Genomic DNA, 13,132 nt, shown 5'->3' with positions numbered 1-13,132 from the left:
CTGCAAGTTGTGTGGCCAGTGCAACCCTACTCAGCGTGGAGATGGAGGGGTGAGAACATGCATGCAGGTGTCTTGTGTCTGCTGCTTACTAAGCTGAGCAGCTTGAGGAACTTCTGCTCTTCTACCTGCCTGAGGTACATGTAGTGACTTAAGATGTGTGAAAATACTTCACATATAAAAAGCCACAAAAGCTTTCATTTTGTCCCAGTCAGTACCATTTTCAGTGAAGTTCACACAAGTGGAACCAAGCTATGACCAAAACACTTGAGCAAGTGTGAACCAGTTCCACACAGTAACAAAATCTGCCTATATTTTTACTTCTGCATGGACAATGGTAACACTGCAAATACGAATACAGAATTCAAAAGATGGAAGCGAGGCTCTTTGTGGCATGCCTGGCCCACGCGAGTGAGGAGATCGTGGCACCATAGACAAGAAAGACTAGTGCAATAAGCAGGAAGGAAGGCAAACGACAGCACACAAAAGAACATGTTTCCAGTATCACAAGCAAGAGAACAGAAGCACAAAACTGAAACACTTCCAAGGGAACATGGAGCTGTCAAAGTCAGCCCAGCCAGGCAGCAGCAGGAGAGTTCAGGGCATTCAACGGTGTCTCACCTACCTTTACAAAGAGCTCGATTTCAGGGTCCTTTCCTTCTCCATTTGCAGGAGATGAGTCTGTCATTTTTAAGCCCCCCCCCCCCAAGCTAGGAGGTGTTCTGCTTACACCACAAAGCAACCAAAGGTTCCAGCTCCACAACAGCTATGCTTCCTTTTATAATAAGGGGAAAAGAGACGGCTTGCGATGCTTTCTTCCCCTCCTCTAAACCATCTCTTTGCTGTTTCTGAAACTTCTATTAGCAGAGAAAATAAATTTCCTAGCTGAGAATTTTCAAAAACGGGGAGAGGACTTATCAGAAGACTCTGCTCCGGTTTATAATGGTTCACAGGAGCAACAAGTGCTAACTGTGCTGCGTTGTGTTTCAGAGTGCTCATCTGTCAGAGCTCTGGCTCACACACACAGCCAGCCCAAAATAGCCCCGTGCCAGAGAAGAGGGTGGAGTTAGCTCACAGGAGGGCAGAGAGCGATTGGTACCTCAGGACAAATAGTTTCTTTTCAGCATTATATGGAAATCCATCCCCCATGTGTTTCCCTCTGCCACAGCTTTCCAGTCACAGCTTTTACAAAAGGATATCAGAATGTTTCCTTAAATCTCAATGGTATCTTCCACAGCATATTATTTCCACTACACACATTTCGAGGGGAACTAAAGAAGATGTGCACCCCAAGGTTCCTGCCAACGCTGCTCATTTTGCTGGCTCATAGAGCTAAAAACAAAACATGTCATTCTCTGCCTTTCATTCACTCTCATATTCAGAGGCAGGCTACAGAGAGGATCTCTGCAAACTCATAATGTGACACATGCATAAAATAAAAGGCAGCAGGGAAGAGGAGACCATTTGGGGAACACAGAATGTGTGTGTGAAGTGGCATACAAAAGTGAATTAGGGAGTGGGAAGGTGGGCAAGGAATCTTCCTGCAGTTTTTTGTCTTGTGTTTTGAGGCCGAAGCTTTCAAACTGCACTGAAATATTGATTTCGTAGAATTCTTGAGCAATGTTAGTAAGAGGTTGCACGCCATTCATATTGCTGCATACTGTATCACTAGTTGAACTTTATCTAGCAACTAGCTGTACCCGGCCACGCGTTGCAGGGGCTCATTTGGTTTAATGGAAAAGGAAGATAGACAAGAGAAAGCGTACATTTGTAATTCTGTGGAGATATCGCCTGCCTCCCCACAGCTTCTCCCGTTGAACTCCCACCTGCCTTGTCTCCACCTTTCCCCCCGTTTTGCCTGCCTCCCCACAGCTTCTCCCGTTGAACTCCCACCTGCCTCCTCTCCAACTTTCCCCCCGTTTTGCCTGCCTCCCCACAGCTTCTTCCGTTGAACTCCCACCTGCCTCCTCTCTGCCTTTCCCCCATTTTCGCCTGCTTCCCCAGTTTCTCCCGTTGAACTCCTGCCTGCCTCCCCACAGCTTCTCCCGTTGAACTCCCGCCTGCCTCCTCTCCACCTTTCCCCGTTTTCGCCTGCTTCCCCAGTTTCTCCCGTTGAACTCCTGCCTGCCTCCCCACAGCTTCTCCCGTTGAACTCCCACCTGCCTCCTCTCTGCCTTTCCCCCATTTTTGCCTGCCTCCCCACAGCTTCTCCCATTGAACTCCCACCTGCCTCCTCTCTGCCTTTCCCCCCGTTTTCACCTGCCTCCCCACAGCTTCTCCCGTTGAACTCCTGCCTGCCTCCTCTCCACCTTTCCCGTTTTCGCCTGCTTCCGCACAGCTTCTCCCGTTGAACTCCTGCCTGCCTCCCCACAGCTTCTCCCATTGAACTCCCACCTGCCTCCTCTCTGCCTTTCCCCCATTTTCGCCTGCCTCCCCACAGCTTCTCCCATTGAATTCCTGCCTGCCTCCTCTCCCAGCGGAGAGGCTCCATGGTCTTCCTCCCTCATAAACGGCTCTTCCGTCAAAACTGCTGGCTCCGCCCCCCATGCACACGACCAATGAAATTACTGTGCGCTGCTTTTGCGTCCAGCAGATGGCGCTGTTTTTTGCCAAAAATCAAGTTTTTACCTGACACAGGTGCGACATTTATGTAATATTTTTACGTAAAGACACTCCTGGATTGGAACGCAACGTTGTGTCGAAATATCAAATCAAGGACTTTCTGAGATTTGAGGTATTGAACAAACGAACATTTACATTTTTATTTATATAGATAACAGCATAATCTGTCTTTTTTAGGTATTACATTTCAACTATAATGTTTTTTCCTATACTATTCTTACTTCATCCCGTGTTCTTCATTTTTACAGAAAAACAACTGAAATGTATAAATTGGCTATTCCTATTCATTTAAAGCAGGGTGTATACATATGAAAAATATAGCTTGAGTCTCTTAATCTCAGGGTTTTCTGTCTGAGCCCTACGCTGGCTGAAAAATTCCTGCATTGCAGGGGGTTAGACTAGATGACCCTCGTGTTCCCTTCCAATGCTGCAGTTCTGTGGATCTATGATCCTCGTCTCACACAGTCTTCCTTCAAAGGGTTACAATTCCATGAAGGGGGAATAATGTTGTATACAATAATGGCACCACGCTGGTTAAGCTCTACCTCCTCCCTCCGGTTTGAAGTCACAGGGCAGCTTCCAGCCCCACATTTAGACCTCTTCCTCAACACCTGGAAAGCCGTGTGGCACTGGCTAGGCAGCAAGAAGATGGAAGAGGGAATCAGGGATCAGGGCCAGAGACCGTAGACAAGTGCAAAGTACAAACATGCTGAAGGAGAAGTCCCGTCAGTGAGCTTCTTCTGATCGACACAAGGTGCTCTTCCAGCCACCCCGACCTTCTCTGTCACCATGTACCGGTATTCAGAGCTCATCTGAATTCAGGCTGAAGAAATCTGAACTATGTTTCACTGCCATTGCTTCTAACAAGAACAACAAAATCCCAATAATTGAAGCGTGGGGGACAAAATGCTCCTGCGGGGCATCTGTTTGTTTTGGAAAGACTTTTAATTTAACAGTAATGCTCAATTGGAAGGTGTTGTTATTCGAATGCCAGGAGTTATCTAAACACCATAATGAAATGCCAGGATCCTCCCTTAATAGAAACAGCTATCAAGTATTTAGAAGAATGCCATTCTTGGAAGAAAATCCCACCTGTTTCAGCAGAGCTTGAGTATGCCAGACTTTCTTCTCAGAGGTGGGTCTGGCCTCTAACCCCACCTTTAAAAAACAAACAAACACATTTTCTTGAGTGCAGCTTTTCCTACAGCGCTATGTTGCAGACTGTAGCTCTGCTTAAAGGTAAAGGTACCCCTGGACCCCTGGGGTTGCGGCACTCATCTCACTTAACTGGCCAAGGGAGCTGGCGTTTGTCCGCAGACAGCTTCTGGGTCCTGTGGCCAGCATGACTAAGCCACTTCTGGCAAACCAGATCTGCTTAAAAAGAAAATAAAATTTAAAAAATCCTTCCAGTAGCACCTTAGAGACCAACTAAGTTTGTTCTTGGTATGAGCTTTTGTGTGCATGCACACTTCACAGTGCAATGGCATGCATGTTTACTCAGGGATGCTGAATAGTAGCCTAGACTTTGGTTTAGGTTCTCTCACTATATTTAAGGGTCTGGTGACTTCTGTTTCAGTGTATCTGAAGAAGTGTGCATGCACACGAAAGCTCATACCAAGAACAAACTTAGTTGGTCTCTAAGGTGCTACTGGAAGGAATTTTGTATTTTATTTTGTTTTGACTATGGCAGACCAACACAGCTACCTACCTGTAACCAGATCTGCTTAGTTGGTCTAATAGGCTCTGTTAATTGTTTTAACTGGCCCTGTCAATGCTGCTGCTTTTGTTAGTTTTGGTTATTTAAGATTATTGTATTCACTGTGCTTTTACAATATTGTGAGTTGCCTTGGGAGGGCTATGCACCCAAAAGCAGCACATAAATAATTGTATAAATGAATACAAAATATTAAAAACTTACTTTCCAAGCTATACTTAACACCACATATTAACAGCTCAATGATAACTATGTTTACACATATATTCTGTTTACTTCCAAAGAATTTAACAGTGTTCAGTTTTGTGCATTGGAGGAGGGCTTGAATGGAAATTTTCCTGAATTTTGCCGATGAGACTTTTTATCAATAGTATCTCTTAGAGTGGTGAATGGCACTATGTAGCAGGAAGAAAGTCCAATGAAAACCCTCATTACATATTTTTACATGGCTGTTTATTTGTATATATTCTAAAAATTCATATATGGATGTTTTATGATAAGCTATATTTGTATTGCCTAATAAAGGTTTGGCGAAGAATAATAATTTTGCCAATATGGAGGCACCTGAGTCACCCCCCATGGAGCCTGCTCTCCTCCCTTGTCAAACTGAAATCCATTTTAACTAGAGCTATGCAGACCCCTACTAAGAAATATTCCTAACCTTGTTGAAACTCTTTTGGCTTACATCAAATGAGTAGGAACTTCCTAATTTATGTTAGCATTTTTGCTTCAGGTGCTTTCAAGGTGTGTTGTTTTTCTTAATCTGTAAGCCACTCTGGGAGTACTTCTGGCTGAAGAATGGGGTAAAATTGCTTTGAATGAATGACGTCTGGTGACAACTCTTAATTGGAACTAACATCCAAATCTTAGCTCTTTTGTCCCATTTTGGCTATCCCTACTCCCTAGTGATGTACATGACACTTCATAGACAGTGCTGACCGGTCTATGAAGATAGCCCAAGTGTTGTCATATTACACCCATGAATCACTTAAATGTCAGTTAAACTTAAGAGCAATAGTTTATTTATACAGTCAAACTTCAGTACCTGAATGGCTCCATTTTCAAACGTTTTCGCTCCCAAACACCAAAAACCCGGATGTAAATGCTCTGGTTTTTGAACGTTTTTCAGATGCTGAACGTGCGATGCAGCTTCCGCTTGAGTGCAGGAAGCTCTTGCAACCAGCTGGAAGCTGCACCTCAGTTGTTGAACATTTTGGAAGCCGAATGAGCTTCTGGGTTTACGTTCAACAACCAAGGTTTGACTGTATCAAACTCTTCTACTGAAGAGCAGCATAGAATATAATAATAAAGCCAAATAATGTAATAAATAAAAATGTAATGCAGCAATTTCTAAAAGCAATAGCAAGATATAGTTAACCCTTAAAACAAAGTAAAACACAAGCCTAGGGGCAGCAAGAGTAAAATATGTTAAGACATTAAAAATTGCAACAATAACCTTGGGAGTTACTCATTAAGCAGCCAAGATGGACAAGCGTCAAAGACATGAAACTTCGGTCACGTCTGTCTTATTGGTGACCAATTTTTCTTTTGATAATGCATTCAGAATAATCTACTAAGAAACAAATATTCACGCATGCTCATCTTACTGCGTCAGAAAAGGCTGGTGAGCAAGGCCAATTAGTTATTACACCAATCCAGGTTTCAGATTACACAATATAAATGAATATAAACTCATCTCCGCAAAGGCTTCGTCATTTGCCCTTATGAAGTTTGCAGCAGAATATGATCGTGTCACCACATTAATAAAACAGGAAGGCTGCTCAAGAAATGGAATAATCACATTCTGTGCAAGAAAACTTCATTGTACCTCATCTTTAAGGTGTGATCGTGTTTCATAGGCCTGAGCTAAGTACGACTTCACAGCAAAGACTTTTGATAAGGTGAGCGCAAGGCCAAGCATAAAGCACACCACTGCACAACAAAATTCTTTTTTTTAAAAAAAGAACAACAATGTTTAGCTTGGGGGTTCTATGCAAAGGGTGAGACCTTCAAGCTGCATGGAGCCCATCAGCATCTCTGCTCCAGAGGGAAAGGTGACTGCTGCTTCTCCCAGCTCATCTGCTTGGGGACAGCAGCAGAAGAGGAAACCACAGCAAAGGGTGGCCCCAGGATTGGCAGGGGGCCCTGGCAGACCAAGCAGCAACTCAGCGAGGGAGCAGGCAGCCGTGGAGGGAGCCTGGTCAGCTGTAGTATCTGCTCACAGGGTAAAGATAAGAGATAGGAAGGCTGCTGCAGTCAAAGAAGCACTTGGTCAGTTGTTAAAAACACTTAGTGCTTGCTGTATTGTAAAGAAAACTATTAAAGCTTTTCAGCAGTTGCGTAACTACTACCTAAAGTCCTGTATATGCTGAAGTGAGCACAGCCCTTCTCCTCCCAATTCACCTTATATCTGCACATTAAAAAAAAACCTCTCTAGCCGTTCTATGTAAAACAAGCCTCAGTGTTACCCATTCATCATAATGGAGATGCTAAAGGAGGCTTTCCCCTTTGGGGCCAAAGTGCATGAAATACACACACAGAAGCCCCTTCAGAGTGGATTAAACCTATCCAATTGTTCAGGTGCAGGACACCTTCAAAGTTAGTTGTGGTTTTTTTTTTAAAAAAAAGTAAAACTAAAGTCTATATAACTTTTTGATTTCCCCCCCTCCAGAATTTGGATGCAATTCACACAAATAGTCACCCCTTCTGAGGGGATGAAGCCTGCCCAATTTCAGCAAAAGGAGAGGAAGGGGAGAAATCTCACCTCTCAAGCTCTGGGTAGCCTCTCAGAAGCTAGTTTGCCTGCAAATGCCTTGTTAGCAGCAAAACCTGTCTAGCAAATATTGAGAGTTTCCCACTTCTCCTTGTCTTGGGGCACACACAGACCTCCTAATATATGCAAGGGATCTCCATTCTCTACTATGAAGGAGAAAAACACTCTGCCTGTGTGGACAGAGCCCCTGCTCATATGAATCTCAGTACATATGAGGCCTTATGAGGAATGGTTGAAGGAGCTGGGTATGCTTGGCCTGGAAAAGAGGAGACTGAGAGGAGATATGAGAGCCACCTTCAAGCACCTCAAGGGCTGTCCCATGGAAGAGGGAGCGTGCTTGTTTTCTCCTGCTCTGGAGGGCAGGATTCGAACCAATGGCTTTAAGTTGGAAGAAAGGAGGTTGCAACTAAACATCAGGAAGAACTTTCTGACAGTAAGAGCTTTTTGGCAGTGGAACTGACTCTCTCAGGAGGTGGTGGGCTCTCCTTCCTTGGAGGTCTTTAAGCTGAGATTCCTGCATTGCAGGGGGTTGGACTGGATGACCCTGGGGGTCCCTTCCAACTCTACAATTCTATGATTCTATGATATATAGAAGCCACAAGATTGTAGTTCATGTATCGGCAAACCTACTAATGGGATTATTTGGAACCTAACTGTATACACATGCATTTAAATAGCACTGCAGCAAGTCTTCATTTCACTCCTGCTGTTTCCTGTTACAGCTTCCAGGGGGCACTATTTTGCTGTTTTATACCAGTGGCCAAAAAAACAAAAACCTGAATGAATGCAAAGGAAAAGAAACCTGATGACAATCTTTGCAAATCTTTACCCGCAGCAGGGATGTATTATTTTGGATTGAATGCTCACATGACTGAATACTCCCCCAAACACCCACCCAGAAGGATCCACTTAGAAAACTGGATGTTAAGGGTAGAGAAACAGAGTTTTATTTGGAAAGTGCGTGCAAAAGGAAGTCTGGATGAGCCCCTAGTTAAAAATGGTTTGGGCACAGAAGTACATTTCCACACCTGAGTTCCTCTTCTCCTTCTGAAACCCCTCCGTGTTAAGGGCTGGTGCTAAAAGCACAGAAGAAGTCTGCACCCGGCAGGATGGCTGGCATATAGTCCCAAACCAATGGCCAGTCTTATCATCTATTGAGCACTGACTGCCGTTGAGAAAGAGAAGCTACCCCACTAGGCAATCAGTTCCATGACACACGGCTGCACTAATCTGCATAACACTAGAGATCTGGCTGATGGACACGACAATCTTGGACTGCAGCCTTTGAGTCAGAAGGCCCATTGCATTCTCTTACGTAGACCTGCTGCTACACTGAAGTTCCTGGCTTGTGCCTATCCCAGTCTGCGCAAGCATCACATGACCATCAACATCCATGCAGATCAGAAATGGTCATCTCCTGTTTCTTTCACAATTCCTTCCAGCGCAGATCCAATAGGGTGAGAAGAACCAGTCTGCAGGGTCCTATATACTAAAAGAGGACTCATTGACCAAGTATGGATCTTCTGGTGGCCAAGACAGAACCAACCATACAGAAGAAGAGGGACCAGTAGCCTTTGGAGAAGTGGGGTGTTTGCAGGGAAAGCCCTGCAAAGGAGGGAACCCCTGACAGCCCAGTAAGGACTGAGCATGCTCAGTGAGCATGACGAGCTCAATGGTTTGACTGGCATTGTGTTGGCAGTACTGCATACCTTCCATAAATGAATAATATCCTGACTGCTGACCTAGTGAGGAGTATCACTCTCTTGCTCTCCTTCGAGATCTGCTGCCCTTATTCATTTTTAATGCCACACCTTGATACTTTTGTGCTAAAGTTTCCACAAACATGGCCAGTCTAATTAGTCCTTTTTCACAGCTCATTTTAAAGCAATCTGAAACCGTGGTTCCCTAACTCCAGCCCCCCATGTGGACCACTTGAAAACCATTGAGGGTCTTGGTGGACCACTTAATGATTTTTCTGACTGTTGTAGCAATTGTAAGGGACTGTGGCCACGTTTGCATTTCCAAATCATGGCTTAACAATAACTCATGAACATGCTGGCTCCAAAGGAATAGGAGAATGCAGGCCCTCTGCTCCTCACTGAGCCTTTTAGGTGCAGCAGCTAAGTCAAGGTTTGGCTTAGTATGTAGTTTGACCCCAGGATTGTGGTAAAGGTCCCATCAACTGTAGCCAAGGTAAGAGGTCATGGTTAAGGAGGAGAGAGCTTAAACGTGAGCCGATGGTTTGGAAACTACAAGTTCCTCTCTGGGAGAAGAAGAAGAAGAAGAGTTTGGATTTGATATCCCGCTTTATCACTACCCGAAGGAGTCTCAAAGCGGCTCACATTCTCCTTTCCCTTCCTCCCCCACAACTAACACTCTGTGAGGTGAGTGGGGCTGAGAGACTTCAGAGAAGTGTGACTAGCCCAAGGTCACCCAGCAGCTGCATGTGGAGGAGCGGAGACGCGAACCCGGTTCACCAGATTACGAGTCCACCACTCTTAACCACTCTTAACCACTACACCACAGACATTTGTTCTCAGGAAGCGAGTGACATGGGAAAGAGGCCTTTCACACAGGCCAGTTAGTGCAGAGCCCTTTAGCTTCAGACAGGAATAACAGGTTTCTACTGTCAAGGCTGAGCCACGGGCAGCAGTCCGATATCAGCCAGAGGTTGGAAACTGAAAGCCAGCAGTCAGGATAGAAGAGCAACTTGCAGGACGACAGGAAGGCCCTGTTGCTCAATCACAGCTCAAGGGGAACAGGAGAGCTTTCCTGTCCAGGAGGGTCCATGGCCAGTCTGGAGGGGCAGAGCCAGTCCAGTGCCTGAGGGCTGCTTGCCACAAAGACCAGCTGTCCACCAATCCCCACAGAGCTGGAAGACGGAGGCAGCTGAGGCCTGCCCAAAATGGGATGGATGCAGTTCCAGCGTGGGCTCAGCACTCCTGGATGCATCCTGACAATGCAGCTGGCAATATGTTTGAAGACACAACTGCGCTCGCATGAGGTGGACAGCAGCCCCAGGCTCACAGGCCGGCCTCCTCTGTCACAGCCCCATTGACCGGGTCCTGCTTTGGAGTGGATGCTCTGAAGTAGGGAAGCCTGCAGTAGGCAGATAGACAGAGGGACTCCCCACATGGCGGAGAACCCTGACAATGGAGGGTGCAGAATCACACAGGAAGCCTAAACACGCACAGCAGGCTCCCTTCTGCAGAGCTTTACACACACACCATGTGGGGGGTGGAGCGGGGGGGGGCGAGGAAGGCGGGGATGGGCTGGCGGGACCAAGGCCGCCAGCAAGTGGATCGCAGGAGCACCTAATGCCTGAACAAGTTCCCTGCTTTGCTGTGCTTGGAGCTTTTATACTCTTGCTATTCTTAGCTATTATCAAGTATCAAGCGCACAGCCAATCAGCTCTTGAGGCCCAAGAGAAACTTTGCCCCCTGCTCAACTGTTTTTTAGAGCCAGCGGAGAAAGGAGCCAAAGAAAAGGCTTTATTGCTGCAGTCGTCAGTAATTAGACCTGTCACGGACACCAGCTGAATCAACAGCAATGCAATGTTCAGAGGAATGAATATGTGAAATTAATTGCTCTTATCGGAGCAATTACTTGCTTCTGATTAAACTGCTGCATGCTTTTACTGCCATCTCAATGTGCTTCACGTTTATGAGAAGGAAGGATATAGCACCTCAAAATGGCAGTGAAAGCAATGAAGCAGCCGTTTAAAGAATACTTTATGCTGAATAAGCATAGTTCCTCAGAACTTTCAATGTTTCATCTGAGTAAGCAATTACACAGTCAAGCCTTGGTTATGTATATGGCGTTTATTGACTTGACTAAGCCTTCAACACTGTAAATCATAGTCCCTGTGGACTGTTCTTCTGAAAACTGGCTGCCCAGATAAATTTGTAAACATCATGAAAATATGACAGCAACAATCACAGATAACAATGGCTCTCAAAGTGAACCATTCACAGTGGGATCAGGTGTTAAACGGGGTTGTGTTATTGCCCAAACTCTATTTTTTCATTGCCATGATCCTACCATTGCCGAAGGGAAACTCCCCATCAGGGTAGAAATCATATATCGAACAGATGGAAAGCTCTTTAATCTGAGTAGGCTGAAAGCAAAGAGTAAGGTTAGCATAACTTAAATCACAGAGCTTCAGTATGCTGATGACAACGTAGTGTGTGCACACTCAGAGGGTGACCTCCAAACCATCCTAAATATATTTACAGCTTAAGCAAAGCTTAGCCTATCGCTCAACATCCAAAAAACCAAAGTGCTGCTCCAACAAGCACAAAACAACCCCTCTGCAGTGCCACAAATCCAACTCAATGGTGTAACATTCAAAAGTGTTGATCACTTCTCCTACCTGGGCAGTTTCCACAAGGGCCAACATTGATGCCGAAATCCAGCATTGTCAGAGTTCTGTGAATGCAGCTTTTTCCCGATTGAAGGGCAGAGTGTTTGAGGACCGGGACATTTGCAGGGAAATAAAAATGCTTGTTTACTACCAACCTTACTGTATGCTTGTGAAACATGGACCACTTATAAACACCATCTCCAACTCCTCGGAAGATTCCATCAATGGTGTCTCCAAAAATTTTTACACATCACTTAAGAAGACAGGCACACTAATGCCAGTGTACTGGAAGAAGCAAAGATGACCAGTGTCGAAGCAATGATTCTTCAATATCAACTAGTCATAATGTTCGGATGCCTGACTATCGTCTTCCAAAGCAACTACTCTATTCCCAGCTTAAGAATGGAAAGCGTAATTTAATTCTAAAAAATAAAAAAGTAGTATAAACACTGAGAACTGGGAAACATTGGCCTGCAAGCGCTCCAATTGGAGAACAGCCTTTACCAAAGGTGTCATGGGCTTTGAAGATGCTCAAACTCAGGACGCAAGGGAGAAACGTGCTAAGAGGAAGGCAGACTTGGCAAACCCTCACCATGATCAACTCCGATGTCCCCACTGTGGAAGGACATGTGGGTCCAGAATTGGCCTCCATAGTCACTTATGAACTCATTGTTAAAACTGTGTTCATGGAAGACGATCTTACTTGGCTACGAGGGATCGCTAGAGAAGAAGTCAGTTGCAAAACTGCAGCAGTGCTGCAATGCTCTTGACATGCATGCAGCTTAATGTAAACAACCAATCATAAGCAATTTTTACAATTTTTATAATAGCTACCCTGGCTCAATATACAAACTTGTGGCTCACAATTAAAAGTGGTCATACCACCATAAAAGATGATATGCAAAGGAGCAGGTGAGAGAAAACGTAAGGTCTGCTCCACAAGCATAGAGAGATTTGTGAATCGCTTGATTTTGTGTATAAAACACACCCCATGGAAACCTTTGTTCATTCTCTGCAAGTTCAGACATGCCATAAACACTCAGGAACTATTTGTTAGCTTTGTGAGTTTCCCCCGAAACAGTCTTTGTAAAGCAAACTAGTGTGATATGGGACAGGCCTGTGTGAGGGACACAGTGTTAAAATTATGGAACCAATAGTAATAAATCAAGTCAGCTAAAAATGGCCATTAAATAGCCAGGCTTATCTTGTGGGGGGAGATGTTCACATAGGCATTCTCCCCACCCTCAACAACTGGTATCATAGGCTGCAATCCCAAATTCAGGGAGTAAGCACTAATGAACAGAGCAGACGTTACTGCCAAGTAAACATGCATGGGCTTTGCATGCAAATATCTGTATCTCAAGGTCCATCAATGTTGATTGCCAAGGGGGTTTTCTCCTTGTATAATGTATCTTTCGCTATCCTGTTTTATCAGGGAACTACACCAGACTGGTACTAGAGAATAGCACTGGGAGACTTCTGTTTGACCCCACCCCCCATGGCAGTTGATTTATGGATCCTTCAGGGATCTATTCTGTCCCCAATGCTACTTAACAGCTATATGAAGCTACTAAGTGGGGTCAATTGTGCGACTATTATTTGAGAATACCGGTAGTTAAACTGCTGTTTCTATTGCACTTACGTTTCTGTGTTTTAAGAGCTT

At 45.0% G+C, this 13,132-nt stretch overlaps 1 protein-coding gene across 2 annotated transcripts in view; it reads right to left on the bottom strand.

Annotated features, from left to right (window-relative positions):
• The window catches only part of CLIC5 (chloride intracellular channel 5), a 52,087-nt gene that overhangs the window by 35,518 nt on the left and 3,437 nt on the right, over positions 1–13,132 (bottom strand). Inside the window, exon 1 of one of the 2 annotated variants that reach the window (XM_033145588.1) lies at positions 623–991. The exons of the other annotated variant lie outside the window; for it this stretch is intronic. Coding sequence (XP_033001479.1) covers positions 623–685 — 63 coding nt within the window. The 5' untranslated portion in view covers positions 686–991. Of the gene's footprint in view, positions 1–622; positions 992–13,132 lie in introns of those variants that run through there. 2 annotated transcript variants of the gene reach the window in all.

Source organism: Lacerta agilis, chromosome 3 (genome assembly GCF_009819535.1).
Source record: "Lacerta agilis isolate rLacAgi1 chromosome 3, rLacAgi1.pri, whole genome shotgun sequence".
Taxonomy (NCBI): Eukaryota; Metazoa; Chordata; class Lepidosauria; order Squamata; family Lacertidae; genus Lacerta; species Lacerta agilis.
Note: the sequence above shows the minus strand (reverse complement) of the source record. Positions and strands in the feature narration are given on the sequence as shown.